General features: G+C 39.4%; 1 protein-coding gene across 1 annotated transcript in view; it reads right to left on the reverse strand.

Annotated features, from left to right (window-relative positions):
* Positions 1 to 7,268: 7,268 nt before the first annotated feature.
* Positions 7,269 to 21,233, reverse strand: part of ALKAL1 (ALK and LTK ligand 1) — a 149,211-nt gene continuing 135,246 nt past the window's right edge. The window contains exons 3-6 of the mRNA XM_056523008.1: positions 18,275 to 18,328; positions 11,390 to 11,473; positions 9,281 to 9,357; positions 7,269 to 8,236 (exon numbers count right to left, since the gene is read on the reverse strand). Coding sequence (XP_056378983.1) covers positions 9,293 to 9,357; positions 11,390 to 11,473; positions 18,275 to 18,328 — 203 coding nt within the window. The 3' untranslated portion in view covers positions 7,269 to 8,236; positions 9,281 to 9,292. The remainder of the gene's footprint in view (positions 8,237 to 9,280; positions 9,358 to 11,389; positions 11,474 to 18,274; positions 18,329 to 21,233) is intronic.

The following is a 21,233-nucleotide window of genomic DNA, read 5'->3' on the forward strand; positions in this document are numbered from 1 at the left end:
TTCAGGGTCATCCCGCCTACTTCCCATCCCGCCTTGCCTTCCCGCCTTCTAAGCGTTTCTTCCCAAGTACTGACACGTGGATCCGCCATTTTAGATGCCCTGGAGTCTGGACTGCAGGAATGGAGTTTAATGAAGTGATTTGCGCAATAGAATCGCAGCAATTCTTGCAATCATTGTGAATGGTATATTTCATGAAATTCATAATGAATTTGTGTTTGTCAGCTTCGATTCGATCATCTCTAACCGCTATATTGTTACTGAAAAAAATCTTTACAAAAGACCAATATTTTTACATTAAATCACCATATAGAGGTAAATAACAGCTGTACACATGATCTGTATACCATATAAGTGATTTCATATAGGACCATATAGTGGTAGATACCAGCTGTACACATGATCTGTATACTAAATAAGTGATTATATCCAGGACCATATAGAGGTAGATACTAGCTGTACATAAGATCTGTATACCACATATGTGATAATATACAGAACCATATCCATATGGTTTAGAGGTAGATACCAGCTATACACAGGATATATAGCCAGCATAAGTAATTATATACAGGACCACATAGAGGAAGATACCAGCTGTACACAGGATACATACACCGTATAAGTGATTATATGCAGGAACATATAGAGATAGATTCCAACTGTAAACAGATGTTGTATACTATATAAGTGATTACATGTACATCTAGGGACTCACAATTTATGTATTTTCTGATCGGTGTCTCTTTCCTTTTCTTCTCTGTCCTAATCAGGCGGCCCTATTGACTTCTTCCAGCCATAACACATCTCTTCAGCATCTGCAGGACAAACATGTTAGACTTTGCATTTTCCCAGTGCCCTCCTCTCCTCTACACATCTCCCCGTGTATAGGCCCCAAACAGTTATAATGCCCCACACAGTTAAAGTGCAGGTAGGTAGATAGCTAGGTAAGTAGCTTACTAGGTAGTTAGAAAGCCAGGTATATAGCTAGGTATCTAGCCAGGAAGGTAGGTAGCTAGGTAGGTAGGTAGTAAGGTTTGTAGGTAGTTAGGTAGTCAGGTAGCTAGCTGGATAGTTAATGGAAAATAAATCATTTTTTGCTAGCTAGGCAGTTAAATAACCAGGTATGTTGGTATATATCTGGCTTGACAAAGGCAGCGTGAGGATGTCGAAACGTAGCTCACCTTGGAGTAAATAAAGACACCACTTTATTTCACCAATCTGGAGTGCCACTGCTTCTACTTTGCTATTCAACTTGGATCTCTGACCCAGATCAACAACAGGGAGGCACCCGTGCACCTTATTCTCTAGGAGTGCTGCTTTCTTTCTCTACTATATATTTAGGTAGTTAGATAGCCAGGTATGTATTTATGTAGCAATATAGCCAGGTAGTTAAATAGTCAGGTATGTAAGTAGTTACGTAGCCAGGTATGTATTTAGGCAGCCAGGTATGTAGGTAAGTGGTTGGGGAACTAGGTATGTAGTAGGTATGTAGTTAGGCAGCCCGGTATGTAGGTATTTTGATGGGCAGCCATGTATGTAGGTAGAAAGCCAGGTATGTGTTTATGTAGCCAAGTATGTAGTAAGGCAGCCAGGTATGTAGTTTGGCAGCCAAGTTTGTAGGTAGGCATCCGAGTTTGTTGGTTGACATCCAGGCTTGAAGGTATCCAGCCAGCTTTGTAATTAGGCAGCTAATTAGATAGAAATGCCCCCCCCCCCCCCTTCCTTTGTGGCAGGTAAAAAAAAAAAAGTAAAAAACAAAGCAGAAAGAGATATTTACCTGTCCCATGCAGTGGTTCTTCCTCCATAGTGCAGGCACTAATGAGTCACAGCATTGCACCTGCACTGCATAAGAACAGAGGTCACTTCTCCTGTCAATGTAAGCCGCAAACATCTGGCTTACGCTGACAGGCAGCTTTCACGTGTATGCGTGTTTGTGCATACAGGTGAAAGCAACACTCGCTCACATGGGGATCTGGGACAATTGTCCAGGATTCCCAAAAGCTGAGCGAGCCAATGCCAGACCTGGGGTTTTGGGGGACAAACTCTGGGTTATAGCTGCATTAGCCCCCCCCCCCCCCCCCATAGTGACTCTTCTGCTTAACCCCTTAAAGGGGTACTCTGCCCCAGGAGATAAGATGTCTGATCACGGGGGTCCCGCAATCTCTGTGCAACACCTGTGCCGCACCCGGCATTCTAAACATTTATACAAACCTGTCCAGAAGAAAAGTTGCTGAGTTGCCCATAGCAACCAATTAGATTGCTTCTTTCATTTTTCTGAGGCCCTTTCAGAAATGAAAGAAGCAATCTGATTGTTTGCTATGGGTAACTCGGCAACATTTCATCTAGACATGTTTTGATAAATCTCCTCCAGTATGTTTAGAACGGTGGGTTTCCGCGGAGGGAGATGTGACGTCATGCCACGCCCCCTTGTGATGTCACTCCATTCACCCTCTATTCATATCTATAGGAGGGGGAGTGATGGCATTATATCACCTTAATGCATTATCACCAATCTATGCTATCGAGTAATCCTTTTATTTGCTTTGGAGCGGCTATATGTTATCTTTATTTTCTTAAGTAACATCTACACCTGCTGTTTGTTTATTTGTTCTTGCTTTTCTTTTTATGTGTTCTTATTGGTGCACTAATACTGATTTTAGAGGCCGGTTTTCTTCCTTTCTCACATATATGTCTCAGAACATAAAATATATCTTCAAATGTGTATTAAATGAATATATACTGACTGGTTATTGTAACTTTTTTTCTCTGTGTGAACATTTTTTACAATACAAATTACTTTGAACTGTAATTTATATGAAATTGAATGACATTGACAGACCAATTCAATACAATTAAAAGAGAAAGCAAAAAAAACAAAAAAAAAACAAGAATAACTTAAAGTTGAATGATCTATTCTATATATGTGGGGTACCATACACATAGTTAGACATATACTATATGTAGTGTTTTGGTGTGCCACACGTAACTTATTTTGGGTCCAGAAATGTGTGCCTCCAACAACTTTATGGCTGCCAAATATATACACCTATAGTTGCACCCTAAAGTTGCATGTGAGGAGTATGAACACTCTTTTAACCATTTTCATGTCCCCTTCAAACATTGCCATTTCTGCGCAAAAAATGTGCAACATTTAAGGTATGTGCCGCTGGTGAGGCTTAAAGGAGTACTCCGCCTCCAGACATCTTATAAGATGTCTGATCGTGGGGGTCCTACTGCTGGGACCCCCCACGATCCCCCTGCAGCACCCAGCGTTTGTTTAGAACACATCGCCGGAGGCTCATAATGTCACGGCCACGCCCTCTCATTATGTCATGCCACACCCCCTCAATGCAAGTCTATGAGAGGGGGCATGGCGGCCACAACGGCCCCTCCCATAGACATGTATTGAGAGGGGGGGGTCATGATGTCACGAGCCTCCAGGGGATAAGATGTCTAAGGGCGGAGTACCCTTTAACATATGTCCCCTATAGACTCTATCTAGAAAAGTGTTTTTGCCAAGACTCTATTACTGATTCTTATTGTGAAATTTCAGAATATTATAGGTTTTAAATGTTTAAATTGCTTTCTAATGTGAAGTGCTTATGGACTCTTATCATAAACCCACAAATACTGTAGTCAGTCCAATAAGAATAAGATACTGGGGAGATTTATCAAAACCTGTGCAGAGGAAAAGTTGATCAGTTTCCTAACGCAATCAATCAGATCGCTTCTTTTTAGAGGCCTTTTTAATAATGAAAGAAGCTATCTAATTGGTTGCTATGAGCAACTGGTTAACTTTTCCTCTGCATGGATTTTGATAAATCTCCAATTATTTTTGTATTCTACATAAATAATATGTAAACTTATTCAAGCTGTATCTTACAGAGTGTTGGGGGAGATTTTTGCTGTCTTATTGTAAAATTCTGTTTGTTACCCATAGCAGCCAATCACAGGTCAGCTTTCATTTTACCAGAACAATATGAAATGAAGAGACATACAGGTTATACAGCTATGTGTGTATGTGTACTGTCTGTACAGTGCTGTGTCTGAAGAAGAGCTGTGTCTGTTCTATGGCTGACATTTATCATTGTCTTTAGACAGTTTTTTATGTCTACAAAAAGTGCAAAAAAGGCGCAAGCAGGGTTTATTTGCGCCTTTTTTGCACCTTTTGGTTTACACATTTCTGCTGATTTAAGTTGCAGTCCACTGATTTTGGCAATACACATGATATGGAATGGTTTTATGAACTGTACCTTTTTGTGAAAAGGCGCAAAAAAGGCGCAAACCCACTGAAAAGTCTATAAAACTACACCAGCCCAGATTTAGCTTAGCTTTTTGGTGTATGTGAAGAATGAAATTTCAAAACGTGACCTGCACAAAATTTATCAAATGCTCTGTGACCATTTAATAAATTTGGTGCTCCTACACATTATCAGCACACAAAAAAGGTGAAGAAAAATGCTTCACTTACACAACAATGATAAATGCCAGTCAAAGGGATTTATAATAGGGATCTATAATAAGGATCTATAATAGGGATCTATCAGTCAGGCCAGGAACTTAGATCATAATAAGATCATGTTATGCTAAAGTGAAACTGGTCTAACTTTGTTGAATGTAAATTATACCACATTTGGTTTAACAGGATCTATATACGATCTGAGTATGAATCCCCTCTTCAACCCTAGACCCCCAAAGGTAATGCCATTGACCCCTACAGTTTCTTAGACCAACAGAGAAGTTAAGTTATTATGAAATATTTTTTTCTGCTCTCAGTTGTTAAAACCAAAGGTTGGTCAAGTTTGTCTTCTAGTCTGAAAAATATTGTATGTTGCACAACTATAATATATGTATGATTTGTCTGAGACACTTGCTGGGACCAATTCAAAGCACCTGGTCCAGCAAATGTACTAGTAAGTGTAAGTGGAGATGTGTATTACATTTAAGTTTGTGTACAGTTGCCTTTGGGCGGTCTAACACATTCATTCACTTGCTTTGTGCCTGGCCCAATGACTGTGAACTTAGCAGCATGCAATGAATGCCTTGCCACTCGGTAAAAGAAAATATATGGGACTTCAGTCTTTGACAATAATCCCTGTTACTTTATTGGTTCACTTCAACGCTGCAGTTGTCCTTTAACACTTTGATTGACTTAGTCAGTACAGAGCAGGATGTCCGAAACAGCTGCATATGGGTTCGTTTTTGAAAGATTTCTATGTGGGGTTTGTGGGGTTTCGTGGGTGGCTAACTGTAACGCCGAGCGCTCACTTTTGCCAGTGAAAGTGTTATTTGCGAGCCCATTGCCTGTGCATCCAGACCCTTGCTGTTTCCCCTGACTACGAACCGTTGCGACCTGCCCTGACCTTCTGCTACGTCTGACCTTGTCTTTGCCTTGTCCTTGTGTTCCCGCGCCTGTCTCAGCTGTCAGAGAGGTCGAGTCGCTACTGGGTGGACCTGCTGCAGCAAGTCCATCCCGCTTTGCGGCGGGCTCTGGTGAAAACCAGTAACCTCTTAGATTCCGTTGCCCTGGTATGGCCAGCGCCATCGCCTCTCTAGCACAGGGGATCCACCTTCCATGACCTCCCCGCATACAGTCCAGATTCTTACACTAACCCTGGGCTCTTGTTATACTTTGGAACACCCCTGGGCACCTGAACCTTTACATGTTAACAAAAAAGGCTTATATCTTTGTACTGAAAAGGACCATGGAGATATATATTAAAAAATCCTTATAAGAAGCCATATTTAGCCATGGGCTTACCATAGGCTTTTTACCCCTGTTCAAATGCTGTAAAGTCTATGGAGAAAAGGGGAATCTCTTTTTGTTTCCTTTTTACAAAGGCATTATATACTTTCTTACCCAGAAGAATGATGTGAAATCTTCTTTTATGATAATCCTTTGGGAAATGTTTCTGTTTTATGTGTCCATATTTGACCACCCATCGGTTTTAATTTGTTTTGCAATATTGATTTTGTTAGCATGTTGTGATTGTATATTGAATTTGTATTGTGAAAAATTGAAGCCCCTAACAGAAATCATGGCTAAGTAATGGTGGACACATCTGTCTGTATTTAATACACTTTATGATAATTATTTGTTATAATAATAATAATAATAATAATAATTATTATTATTATTATTATTATTATTATATAATCTAATATGCCAGAATCAGATTGTGCACCTGATTCTGGCATACTAGGACAAGGTACCCTAATAATTCATAATACCCGAAAAAATAAATAGATCCAAATATATCAGTTTTAGCAGATTCAAACACAAAACCATAGGTTTGGCTATGTCTTTCTAGAGTTTCTCTACCCTCAAAATTAGTTTGCAAGTTCTTTCCATCTGATAACCAAAAACATTCTATAACCCAGCACGTACTAAAGGGGATATCTCTTGAAGATGTGTTCTGTATAACCATTAATTGAAATAGAACATAAAAATTAAAACAATTTGACACTTGTGTATAGTCTTTAATCCATAAAAACTGCATTGCAGTTTTCCAGTCATGTATTATAACTTTTTGTTTTCAGATGTTCCATACTTATTAATACGTTGTGCGACTATTCTGATGTGCAATATTCTGCAAAAGCTTTATTGAACAATATCACCTTTTTCTGACAGTAAAACATCTCCCTTAAAGCTTAGTCATATATACAGTACTGTGCAAATGTTTTAGACAGATGACGAAAAAAAATAAAAATAAGCAAAGTAAGATGCCTTCCATCATAGACAAAAAAAACTGATATAGTAAAATGCAATGCACACCTATCAGTAACAACAATATTCTGTATGAAATATTAATCTTTATTAGCAAATAATATACAAAAATACATGGATAGAAAAAGACGCAATATAAAGTTTCCTGTAAGCGACGAATCGCGTGGGGTTCTGTGGGGGCACATGTCGTGACCTGTTTATACCTGCATCTGTCTTAGCCCCCATCTGGTACCCTTTATTGGTTTGCATGTTTGACTTTTATATTTATTGTTATACTTGTGCTTTGTAGGACAGCTACATATTTTCTGCCACATATATGGTTTACAGATTAGGTTGGAGTTTTGGATGCACTGAGAAGTGTCATCTGCAATTATTCATGTATATGTGCCCACTTAAGGGTTGTTATATCCCTCCCCTCATGTTTTTGTGGAAGGTTGCTTTGGTTAGAGCAATTTTAATTGTTTTCAATTGTAATGTGTCTTTTTGTGTCCACGTATTTTTGTAAATTATTCGCTAATAAAGATTAATATGTCATACAGAATATTGTTGTTACTTATAGGTGTGCATTGCATTTTAGCATATCCGCTTTTTTTTTTGGATAGACTGCTCTGCACCCTGATATGTACTATCTGATATAGAGCTTGAGTCCCCATGTTTTTGTGTTTGGTTGCCTTTCATCAGAGAGGTGCCTGATTGGCTCAAAAAAAAAATTATGCAGTGGGGCAATGACCCCAAACAGCTAATGTTATGAACTGTCTTAAGCAAAAAGAGGGGGTCCGAGAAGGGATATGGCCCCCCCATAGAGCTCTGATCTCAACATTGTCAAGTCTTTCTGAGATTTCACGAAGACACAATGATTCAAACAAGCCGACATCTACAGAAGACCTCCAAGATATTTGGAAGATTAGTTCTCCTAGATATTTGGAACGACCCTCCCGGCCAAGTATGTTCAAATACTATGTGCAAGTATATCTAGAAAAATTGATGCTGAGTTGAGGGCATAGAGTAGTCACACCAAATATTGATGTGATTTAGATTTCTCGTCTGTTCATTCACTTTATGTTTTGTTATTTGATAAAAAAAAATAAACTATCAACCCTTCTGAAGCATTCTCACCACACCTGCAGAAAACCTTTACCCAGTACTGTATATATTTGTTTTCATTTCAAGTTAGTGCAAATCAAAAAAAAATATATTTAGCCTGAGCAACATATTTAATAACAATGGAAAATGTTAAAAAAGGAAAAACGGACTCTGCAAGTGGTTATAATATATATTTAGTATATCATTAGTAAATATTATATACAAAGTATTTAAATAAATAGCTAAATTTCTTTTCGGCCCTGGGCAGAGTGAAAAAAAATGTTTTATTCACATGACTATGGAATGTTCAACTTAAAGAAAAAGATGCTTCTAATGAGAAAACAGTAACTCAGATCATCATGGTATAGACGTCCGATTTCAAGGCACATTCTTGGCAAATCAGAGTTCTGTTTTAGTAGGTCACATCTGCAAGGAAAAAAGGAAAATATATGGTTATTTCCATCAAAATAAGTGCATGCCAAAATAGGTTTTCCCATATTTTATACAAATGGACTAAAATACAAAATGAACAACAAGAGAAAGAATGTATATTGCCCTACTTCCCCAAGTGAGCATGCTTTAAGATCTTAAATTAATATTAACTGACATGAAATTATGTTTAAGAGCCTTAAAGGGGTACTGCGGTGGAAAACAATGTTATTCAAATCAACTGGTGCCAGAAAGTTAAACAGATAAATGTAAATTACTTCTATTAAAAAATCTTATTCCTCCCAGTACTTATCAGCTGCTGTATGCTCCACATGAAGTTGAGTTGTTCTTTTCAGTCTGACCACATTTCTATCTGTTGACACCTCTGTCCATGTCAGGAACTGTCTGGAGCAGGAGTGGTTTGCGATGGGGATTTGCTTCTACTCTGGACAGTTCCTGACACAGACAAGGGTGTCAGCAGGAAGCACTGGGGTCTGGCAGAAGAGAACTACACACCTTCCTCTGTAGTATACAGCAGCTGATAAGTACTGGAAGGATTAAGATTTTTTAGTAATTTACAAATCTGGTTAACTTCCTGGCACCAGTTGATTTGAATTTTTTCCCCCCACTGGAGCATCCCTTTAAATTTATATAAGAAAAAAATTGAAATTGTAACTTTTGTGTAATGCTCATCCATTATATATTTATAGTGGTGTCAGTATTGGCAAATTCCATGAAGTTCCAATAAACTTTAATGGGAGCTTTAGTGCATCACCACATGGAAAACAAGTGACATGCCATGTCTTTTCTGTGCAGTTCCCCTATTCACACTGAAGTGGGAGCAAGATTTCAGACGCTGACACCGGATGGTTTTTGTAACAGAAATCAGCATGGTTTCTCTAACTAAAACCACATGGTTATTAGCTATAAAAACAAGTCCTTATGGTTCCATAACATAAGATCTTAGGGGTCAGTTTAGTCTTTTTTCATATCACATCATAGCACAGTACACACAAAGAAAACCAATGCACATCTACTTACAATGTTAACTGTTTAGGGTTGTGAGCATAACGGGCTCTTGGCCAACCGTTTTAGCAGCCGTGCACATCTTATGTAATCTGTATAAAAGACAAAAACATGAATATACTGTATAAAAGAAATAGACCTTTCAAATCACAATAATTATAGTTATGTATAAGTAGTAGTAGTAGTAGTAGTAGTAGTAGTAGTAGTAGTAGTAAATAAGTATACATTGACTTCAACAGACACTGACCATCCAGACCAAGAGCTACGCTGCACAGACCTTTAGTCTGTAGCTAATAGAAGGGTATCCAAATAAAATTACTCATATCTATGAACTCACCATACACCCCCTGAGTGTGTTTATTTTGTAGTATAGTTACCCTCTGATCATAAATGAATACTTCTGAAATCAAGTAAGAGATGCCTTTATAAAGTAAAGATTAACACTGTGCTAACGTAATGCCTACCTGCCTACCCTAAATGAACAGATCGCTCCATTTATTCTCTATGGGGCTGTGAACATCACCAAATTCAGAGATAGGGAATGATCAGGAGATGATTATGTCCCAGTTCTCAAACTATATAAGAGTACCAGCTGTCAGACTGCAATGAACAGCTTCTAATTCACTATTCTATAGATAGGAGATTACAAGTTGAGACGGAAATACCCCTTTGTAAAGTTACTTTTATTTCTTAAAACTTTTCATGTTATAGTGACATGTTAAAAGTTTTGATTGGTGGGGGCTTGTGTGTTGAGACTCCCATTAATCGCTTACATGAAGGGGAGTAGGGTCCATTGAGCACTGCACTCTTCAGTTTCTGGTTGGCTTTACTTTGCTATCATCAGAGAAAATTTGTGATGGTATACTACAGCAGCAAACTGGATTAGAGTTAAGTAAATCATATTGACCCACTGCAAGATTGTTCCCTGCAAAACTTGACCTGCTGTAGGGATTTTCTGGTTTGTGTACACTCAGCATCTGACAAAAATCTCTTGATACTTGTGACTGTTGTGGCCAAAAAGAGACAGGTGGGAATCCTGAGAAGCAATAGCAAAGGAGGCAATGTGTCTCTTTATTCTAAATGATGAGCTGTTTTCCCACTGGGATAAGAGCAACTCCAATTCCAAACTATTATCCACATGCTTTGATGCTAATGTAATTGTTGCTCAGTTTTTCTGAAGCAATTCCCCTATATGTGAACAAACCTTTAAAGGAAATCAGTCAGTAGTATCACCTGTTACACAAGCTTGTAGTGCGAGTGATGCTGATTAAAACGGTACTCACATTGTGTAGATTCGCCCAGCCGTTCTGCCACAAATTGCGTTTTATTAAATATGCTAATGAGTGCCTTGGGGCATGGGTGGAGCTCCGATCCAAGCTTCGGGCACCCTGACGTCATCTTCACCGGGCGTCCGCTGTGCCCTGATCATCTATATTCATAAACCCCCTTCTTGCTCCACCGGCCGTGTTATAGTACTGCGCATGTGCCGCTTACTGTGTCCTCCAGGAAGCTGCGTTCCCCTCGGCTTCACAGCTGCAGACATCGTTACACAGTAGGCAGCCCATGCGCAGTACTATAACACAGCTGATGGAGCAGGGAGGGGTGTATAAATATTGAGAGAGTGGCACAGCGTGGAGCAGCGGCCGTCCGGCGAAGATGACGTCAGGGTGCCCGAATCTCGATCGGAGCTCCGCCCATGCCCCAAGACCCTCATTAGCATATATAGAAAAACACAATTTGTGGCGGAACGGCTGGGTGAATCTACACAATGTGAATACCGTTTTAATCAGCATCGACCGCACTACAAGCCTGTGTAACAGGTTTAGTGTGGGTGATACTACTGACAGATTTCCTTTAAAACTACAAGTAATGAAATCCCTATTGAAAATGGGTGTCAGGTACAGTAAATTCCACAGATATACTGAACAAAGTGAGCCCTAATAACATAGAAGCTCAAAGATCTGCATAAAAAAGTCAAGTTCAGATTACTCATTAGGGTAAAGTAGGAAATACATAAGACACTGAATGAAAAAGCACTTGCAATGCGCTATGTATGCCCTTGCCTATTCATCTAAAGTACAATTCTTTGTTACACATAAAGTTTACATATTTACATTTACTTACGAGTTGGTGTTGAACAGTCCTTTGTGTTGTGGTAAAGTCGATAGAATTGCTGTCTGCACTCCGCTGAGACTACCACTGGACCTGCTGTAGCAAATACATATAAAAACTATTATTAGTTGCAAGTTTTGGTCCTTTGCTAAAATGGCATTCATATTATAATCATCATGTCTTGATCTCAGAAACTATAAAATAAAGCCCTATTTACACCACATTTTGGTGTATATGCAAGACTATATTTTGGTCACACACTAGCAACCTGTCAAAACGGGATGCTGACATATTGACATATTTACTGGGTTGAAAGTTTCCTAAGTGTAACTATGTTCAGTCCATGTCAGCACTAGTGTTACTCGCCAATATTCGCAATATTCGAATATTGTTGCTCGGCAATATTCAAATTTTATTCGCGAATAACGCATATTCGGGAATTCGCGAATATTCGCGAATATAACACTATATATTCGCAATTACAAATATATATTTTTTTTTACAGTACACATCACAGTGATCATCCCTCTCTGCTTCCAGCTTGTGTGGTGTAAAGAAGACTCTAATACTACTGTGTGAGACTGGCGTGCGAATTTTCGTATATGCGAAAATTAGCATATGCGAATATTTGCATATGCGAAAATTAGCATATGCTAATTTTCGCATATGCTAATTTTATTATATGCTAATTTGCGCATATGCTAATTTCCGCATATGCAAATTGACGCATATGCGAAAATAAATCGCGAATATAACAAATATGCAAATTTTGCAAATATATCACGAATATTCGTCCATATATTCGCGAAATATTGCGAATTCGAATATGGCCTATGCCGCTCAACACTAGTCAGCACATCCTTTTTCTGTGTGGGACTTAAAAACATGATCTTAAGGAACCCCATTGCCCATCAAATGTACTGCACCCTGTTTTCAAAGTTAATATACAGGGTTTATTGTCCGAATTTTCCTACTATTTCAATTCTGTAGCAAGTTACAGGTAGAAAAAATAAATAAATGAAATGTGGTCACAGAAGCAACATTTATTCAACATAAAAACAGAGTTACATCATTTCCTTTTTTATTTTTAATGTTCTGTTAGTTTCCATTACAAAAACAATTTTGATGTTCTTTCACTTCTTTAGGGAATTTAAGACTTTGTAGAAGTGCCTGTATTGTGATTCATGCGGTGTTTGAATCATGAAATCATAGGAATGTATTAATCTTCATTTTATTCTCTGTATATAATGATTAAATTCCTTTCAGGGAAAGAATATCTAGCAATTCAAAAAAGTGAAAATATAAGTCTATTTTATCCATTAATAGTGACTTGAAAGTGTTGAAAGAACACAAAATGGAGTTCACACGGCTCCATGTGCACATATTCATGTCTGGGGGGACTCTAATGCATTCCAGTCATGTTTCTCAGAACCAATTTCACGCTATTTAACCCAAAGCAAAAAAAAATAAAGAAAAGTCACATTTAGAACATTTCTTTGCTTTGTTCTACTTCTTTACTTCTTTTCTTTACTTCTGATATGACACAAAATAATGTCTGTTTGATAGCTTAAAATTGTGGCTTCTTAAACATTTTTCAAACATCTGAAAGGAAATTATTTTAACTAATGGTATATATTTTATTTTAATGATATATATTTTTCCAGATCAAGTAGAGGGAAAAATATGGAATCATTTAACGGTGAGGAAAAAACTATGGAATTACTTAGCATTTCTACAATTAACACTGGCACAAGTCTAAAAAAAAAAAAATAGTCCTCAGATAAAAGCAAGTACTTAAAGATGCAAAAAGAGGAGCAAAAACCCACTAACTTTTATTTGTGGCGACTCCATTATTTTTGTCAGGTGTTGTAGATCAGACACAGTTTAGTTTAAGATGCCGGTGAATAAACATCTGCTAGTATAATCCACAAGCAAAATGGATTTCCTAATTCTATATTTCTGACATTTGCACCATAAACTTCAAACTATAAAAGATTTAATCTGCAGCTTCATACTTTTAAATGTTTGTTAGTGTGCAATCTTGTTAAAGCATTACTGTTATTTTAATAAACTTTTGACATGTCATGCAGATATGTGAAAAGTTTTGATTAATCAGGGTCTCAGTGGTGAGACCCTGACCAATCTCTGGATATAGCTGAGAGAAGCACACAGTGGTGAGTTCACTCCTCAGCTAAATATTCAGTCCTTCTCACTGGAGGTGGCAGACTTCATTAGAAGTCTGTGACGCCTATCACATGCAATGAGACAGAGTGAGCCGCTGGCCTTGAAGTGAAGTAAGATGCCGTGCACAATATCTATAGAGCTGTAGGGGTCTTAGCACCAATCAAAAGGTTTCACATGTCTTCCTGACATGTTCAAAGTTTGTTTTAATGACTCTTGACAATATAGATAAATGGGCACTGTTAGAAGCAAAAAACTTTTATATGTTGTACATCTTGGCAAAACATTAACCTTTCTAATATACTTAATGAGAAAATCTTATTTCCTTTCATTCTTTTTTTTTTCTTTTTACTTCCTTTACCTTTTTTTGAAGTCCAGCAAGTGTGGGTGGGCTAGCACTCCCCTGTGCTCTCTTCTGTCTGCTAGAACAGGAGACAGCACAGAGGAGTCCTATCAGACAGGAGAGAGCACAACAGAGTACTATCAGACAGGAGAGAACACAGAGGAGTACTATTAGAGAGGAGAGAGCACAGAGGAGCCCTATCAGACAGGAGAGATCAAAACAGAGTACTATCAGACAGGAGAGAGCACAGAGGAGTACTTTCAGAGAGGAGAGAGCACAGAGGACTACTATCAGACAGGGGAGAGCACAGAGTAGTACTATCAGACAGGAGAGAGCACAGAGGAGTGCTATCAGACAGGAGAGAGCACAGAGGAGTGCTATCAGACAGGAGAGAGCACAGAGGAGTACTATCAGACAGGAAAGTGCACAGAGGATCCTATCAGACAGGAGAGTGAAGAGGAGTCCTATCAGACAGCAGAGAGCACAGAGGAGTACTATCAGACAGGAGAGAGCACAGAGGAGTACAATCAGACAGGAAAGTACAGAGGAGTGCTATCAGACAGCAGAGAGCACAGAGCAGTACTATCAGACAGGAGAGAGCACAGAGGAGTACTATCAGACAGGAGAGAGCACAGAGGAGTCCTATCAGAGAGGAGAGAGCACAGAGGAGTACTATCAGACAGGAAAGTGCAAAGAGGATCCTATCAGACAGGAGAGTACAGAGGAGTGTTATCAGACAGCAGAGAGCACAGAGGAGTACTATCAGACAGGAGAGAGCACAACAGAGTACTATCAGACAGGAGAGAGCACAGAGGAGTACTATCAGAGAGAAGAGAGCACAGAGGACTACTATCAGACAGGAGAGAGCACAGAGGAGTACTATTAGACAGGGGAGAGCACAGAGGAGTACTATCAGACAGGAGAGAACAAAGAGGAGTACTATCAGACAGGAGAGAGGACAGAGGAGTACTATCAGAGAGAAGAGAGGACAGAGGAGTACTATCAGACAGGAGAGAGCACAGAGGAGTAATATCAGACAGGAGAGAGTACAGAGGAGTCCTATCAGACAGGGGAGAACACATAGAAGTACTATCAGACAGGGGAGAACACAGAGAAGTATTTTCAGACAGGAGAGAGCACAGAGGAGTCCTATCAGACAGGAGAGAGCACAGAGGAGTACTGTCAGACAGGGGAGAGCACAGAGGAGTAGTATCAGACAGGAGAGAGCACAGAGGCGTACTATCGGACAGGAGTGAGCACAGAGGAGTCCGATCAGACAGGAAAGAGTACAGAGGAGTACTATCAGACAGGAGAGAGTACAGTGGAGTCCGATCAGACAGGAGAGAGTACAGAGGAGTACTATCAGACCGGAGAGAGTACAGTGGAGTCCTATCTGACAGGAGAGAGTACAGAGGAGTACTATCAGACAGGAGAGAGCACAGAGGAGTACTATCAGACAGGAGAGAGCACAGAGGAGTACTATCAGACAGGAGAGAGTACAGAGGAGTACTATCAGACAGGAGAGAGCACAGAGGAGTGTTATCAGACAGGAGAGAGCACAGAGGAGTGCTATCAGACAGGAGAGAGCACAGAGGAGTCCTATCAGACAGGTGAGAGCACAGAGGAGTACTATCAGACAGGAGAGAGCACAGATGAGTCCTATCAGACAGGTGAGAGCACAGAGGAGTACTATCAGACAGGAGAGAGCACAGAGGAATACCATCAGAATGGAGAGAGCACAAAGGATCCTATCAGACAGCAGAGAACACAGAGGAGTGCTATCAGACAGGAGAGAGCACAGTTGAGTGCTAGCCCACCCTCACATACTGGACTTTGCCCATGTCTGTGCTTCAGCTTGGACGAAGCCATGATTTTATAAGCCATGATTTCTATAAAAAGGAAATAAAATGTTATTTTACTGTATATTAGAAAGGTTAATGTTTTGCCAAGAAATACAAAACATAAAAAGTTTTTGTATCTGTAGGAGTCCATGTAAATGTAAATTGATAGGAATTATTATTATTATTATTAATAATAATAATAATAATATTAATATCAATAATAATAATTTATTACAGTTGTTAGTATTTTTATTATTATTATTAATAATATATTGTTTAATGTGTGGCATTAAGAGTTAACATATAAATCTATGTAAGCCATTGATTTAGGAATGCACCTTTATTATGCCCATTTACAGGCAGAGTTATTGTGAGTAAAATGTACTGTAATCTTTAGTGACCTGCATAGACACAGAATCATCAATAAGTCCTACAAAATTGCTTAATTTCAGGTTTTTAGTGGAATGAAAAACTATTTATGAAAACAGAAATAGTCCTGAAGGGGTTAATAACTGGAAAGTTATTACTGCACCTAATGTGTAGTTTGGAAGTGGATTAGTGAGCAAGTAGTTAGCTAACAGGATTAACAGCAAGAGACACCTCTTTAATAAGACTTTAACAGAAAGTCACAATATCTTATTTTCCTAACTTCGATTAAACAACTAATTTATTTAAATAAATATTTATAAATTGTGATAACTTTGAGGGATCTGTTAGTGTTTAAGGCAGTGTTTCTCAACAGAGGTGCCTTCAGCTGTTGCAAAACTACCTTTGGTGGTCTGGGCATGCTGGAAGTTTTGCAACAGCTGGAGGCATACTGATTTGGAAATACTGGTTTAAGGTAAAATAAGGTATATCTAAAGTATATAGGAACATGTCATAGGCAAAAACGAAATATCTCAATAGAGGTATTATCCCAGCTCAGGTATAGACTGTGTTGGAACAAAATCCATTTACAGTATTTTTCGCTGTATAAGACGCACTTTTTCTTCCTCAAAACTGGTGCGTCTTATACGGTGAATACACATTAAAACCCTGTCCTATCGCGGTGGTCCCTGCGGCCATCAACGGCCGGGACCCGCGGCTAATACAGGACATCATCGATCGTGGTGATGCCCTGTATGAACCCTTCAGACATGGCGATCAAAGCTGACCGCCGTGTCTGAAGCAAAAGTGACACTAACCCGGCTGCTCAGTCGGGTTGTTCGGGACCGCCGCGGTGATATCACGGCGTCCCGAACAGCTTACAGGACTCCGAGAGGGACCTTACCTGCCTCCTCGGTGTCTGCTCCGTGCCGGGCTCCCCTGAATGGCCGGCACTCTCCTTCATTGTCATCACGTCGTCGTGCACGCCCTCCCGTCATCCAATAGGAGTGGCGTGCGTAGCGACGTGATGGCGGCGACGGGGAGCGAGGATACCGGGCAGCAGAGACGTTCCGGAGCGACGGGGACGCGGCGACAGCGATGGAGGGTGACATCCAGGGCAGCGGTGACGGGTGGTGACGGGTCCGGAGCGGCGGGGACATGTGAGTATTACCTCCTATACCAGTGGTCTTCATCCTACGGACCTCCAGATGTTGCAAAACTACAACTCCTGGCATGCCCGGACAGCCAACGGCTGTCCAGGCATGCTGGGAGTTGCAGTTTTGCAACATCTGGAGGTCCTCAGGTTGAAGATCACTGTCCTATACTTTACAATGTATTTGGTTCAGAATCTTTTTTTTTTGGGTGCGTCTTATATGTCAGAGCGTCTTATATGGCGAAAATGTCTCTGTATATGTTGGTCCTGTGGATAGGGAATAACATTAAATCTCAGAATAACTCCTTAATGGTCTATTCACACATACAGTATTCTGTGCAGATTTGATGCGCAGGATTTTCTGCTGCAGATTTCATTGTAAACTGAACACAGCTTGAAATCCTGCGCATCAAATCTGCGCCGAATACTGTGCATGTGAATAGACCCTTAGGGTGCGTTCACACGGGGGTATTTGTCAGCGGATCCGCAGCTGTGGATCCGCTGACAAAGGCCCCTAGAGTGCTGCCCTCTTTGTGCCTGCTAATAGCGGCAATCCGCCGCTACCAGCAGACACACTGTGAAGTGCGAGTCGCAGTGTATCCGCACATCCCACACATCGCGGCCCCTCCCCCGGCTCCCTGAGCGACACAGAAAGAGGACGCGATGTGTGCGAGTACACTGCAGGGTAACTCGCACATCGCAGTGTGTCTGCTGGTAGAGGCGGATTGCCGCTATTAGCAGGCACAAAAAGGGCAGCACTTTAGGGGCCTTTGTCATCGGATCCGCAGCTGCGGATCCACTGACAAATACGCCCATGTGAATGCACCCTTAAAGTGTTTTTCCCATTTCTAAATGAATACAAGCTGGTAATCAGTAAATCAGTAAATCCCTGTGTCCGGTAACTCAAATGTCTGTCGATCAGTAGATATAGAATGTCTCCTACAGCGGCCAAGGAGAAAAGGGGAGAACATTGAAATGAACAGTCTCTGTGATTCATTTACAATAATCCTTACCTGTAAAATGATTTATGAACTTTTCTTTCAGGGTGGGATCTCTGGAAAATATTTCTGGAAAAAAGCAAAAATATAGATGTTATTTCATTTTAACCTACTTCATATGTTATATCTGTACCTGTTTACTTGACCTTATATTATAACTGACAGGGACTTGTTTTGATTTGGAAAAAATATAAAATAACCCCTTAGCCAGAAGCTGTTTGCTTTATTGTTTGTTTGTTGTTTCATTAGCACATTCCAAGAACTATGTGATACCATACTTTTCAATAGCACCTGTTTTAGTACTTTGTGTAATTTTTTTGTATTTTTTTTCAACCTGTCATGATCTCACATTTTCTAAAATATGTTTAGCAACACTAACCAGCACTTAACAAGCATGCCCGTGTGGTTTTCGTCACATTTTGGTCACTTTTTTGCTCCCAAATTGGAAGAGGTTTCTGCTCCCAAGAGGAAGAGGTATTCCCTTGGGCAAGCCGACGTTTGCCCTGACATCTCATTTGGGAACTTTTCACCCTTCATCCTGATAGTATCGCTCAGCTCAGGATAGATCCCCCAGCCAAGCAAAGCCGGCTCTGTGGCAAGCTTTAAAGCCGGCTCTGTGACACGCTCCCGAAACATACTTTGAGTATGATGATTGACAGCCCGGAAGCACAGAGCCCAGCTAGGCCCACCCACACTTCCTGTATTTTGTCTCGGCACTGTCGGCCGAGACAAACAGCAAATGTGGCCTGGACAGGTCAGTGTTTAGCACAACAGGGGGACCCCCTGGTGGTTATAACTATTACATTGATTTTCTCAAAAAAAATATATACATATATTTAATAATAATAATAATAATAATAACAACAATTAATTACAAAACTTCTTATATTAATGTTTATTATAACAAAAAAAAAATTTTTTAAATGACAGTGGCCATCTAAGTGTTATCATGTTTGACAGTCATTGTTGAATATAAATTATATTTATGCATGACTATATATGGAGGCAAGCATTGTTGTCCCAGGCAAAGCCTATTAGACAAATACACAGGGCATACGCGTGTCCCAAGCTGCCATGACATCCCCACAATCATGATGCATGTGCACTGATGTGGTAAAAGATGGAGCATCATTCCTCTGTTAAACTCTTCAGATGCCATAGTCACTATTACATCTAAGTAACACCATTTCTGGGATCAAAGTTATGGATTTCAGCAGGGTAGCTGTACATTAAGGATGACTTCCACTGTAAATCAGTCTTCCTTAACCTGCATCATCCCCACAGTGCAACTGTAGATTATGGTGCATAAAAACAGTTCAAACTATAATATCCTGCTATGTTGTAGTGCAATATAGTCAGAATAAAGGGTTTTCAGCAGAATAAACCAATATTTCTGGTGAGGTTCCTAAGTCTCAGAGACCCAACTATCTAAAATAAGAGGGGTCCTGTAACCTCTGTTTTGCCAAATAAAGTTACTATATTCAGCAGCAATGTAAATGGAAAGGTAGCTATGCATGTGCACTGCTTTCTTAATTCAACCTATGGGGATTACAGAGTTAACCTCTGTAATCCCCATAGGTTGAATTAAGAAAGCAGGCACTATTCAAGATTAAAAAACATAGCTGCCACACCTGTCCTCGTGTTGTATGGGATATTACAACTTTGCTCCATTCACTTCCATTTAACTGAGCTGTAAAACCACACACAAACTGCAAACAAGTGTGGCACTGTTTCTTGAAGGAAGCAAATATGTTTTTTTTTTTTCTAATTCTGGATAACCCCTTTAAGCAATCTATATATGGGTTCACCTCTCTGCTCTAAACTAATGCCAGTATCACCAGAAATCAAGGACACTCACCAATATGAATAGGTGCCCCACAATGCTATAGCTTTCTAATGGCACTGAAGGAAACCTAGGCACTTACTACTTAGAGAAAGATTTTTAGGGCAATAAGTATTAGCAATTGTAATAATATGGAGACTTTAACTATAGAATGGCCATATGATACCTAGTGTTGCTCGCGAACATTCGCAATGCAAATTTTATTCGTGAATATTGCATATTTGCGAATTCGTGAATATTCACGAATATAGCACTATATATTCGCAATTACGAATATTGTTTTTTTTTTTTCACAGTACATATCACAGTGATCATCTCTCTCTGCTTCCAGCTTGTGTGGTATAAAGAAGGCTCTAATACTACTGTGTGAGACCGGCGTACAAATTTTCACATATGCTAATTTTCACATATGCTAGTTTTCATATATGCGAATTTTCACTTATGCTAATTTTCGTATATGCTAATTTTCTCCTATGCGAATTTTCGTTTATTCTAATTTTCGCATATGCGAATTTCCGCATATGCGAAAATAAGCGCGAATATTACGAATATGCCAATATACACATATGAGAAAATTAGCATATGCGAAAATTAGCATATGCTAAATATACGAAATATCGCGAATTCGAATATAGCCTATGCTGCTCAACACTAATGATACCTTATAGAATTTTTAATTCACAATAAATTACCCCATAACTGCTGATTAGAACTAAATAGCAGCATATGAAATGACTTGAAAATATACTATGATAAGAATATTAATGTACATTAATGATAAGTATTTGTTTATGAACGATTCCAGTTATTTATAGAAATAAATCTTATGACTTTGGAAGCCCGTTAAATCACAAGCATGAATGCAGGCCATTCCTTAACTGCTACGGGATCACAGTGACATTTCAAAGTCAAAGTATCACATGAAGTTCCAGGATTTAATATTCATACTGATTCATGCTGTATAATTATCACATATTTTTATTCTATCACATGATTACAAACTTCACAAATATATTTTTAAAACATGAATTTTTTGTTCTCTGTTCATAACCCGCGGTGCATCAAGCCTTTCTGCTGCCTGAGGGGATCTGCCCCTCCTGGACTGTAAAATATAAGTTCACAACTTTTTTT

This window comes from Hyla sarda, chromosome 5 (genome assembly GCF_029499605.1).
Source record: "Hyla sarda isolate aHylSar1 chromosome 5, aHylSar1.hap1, whole genome shotgun sequence".
NCBI lineage: Eukaryota > Metazoa > Chordata > Amphibia > Anura > Hylidae > Hyla > Hyla sarda.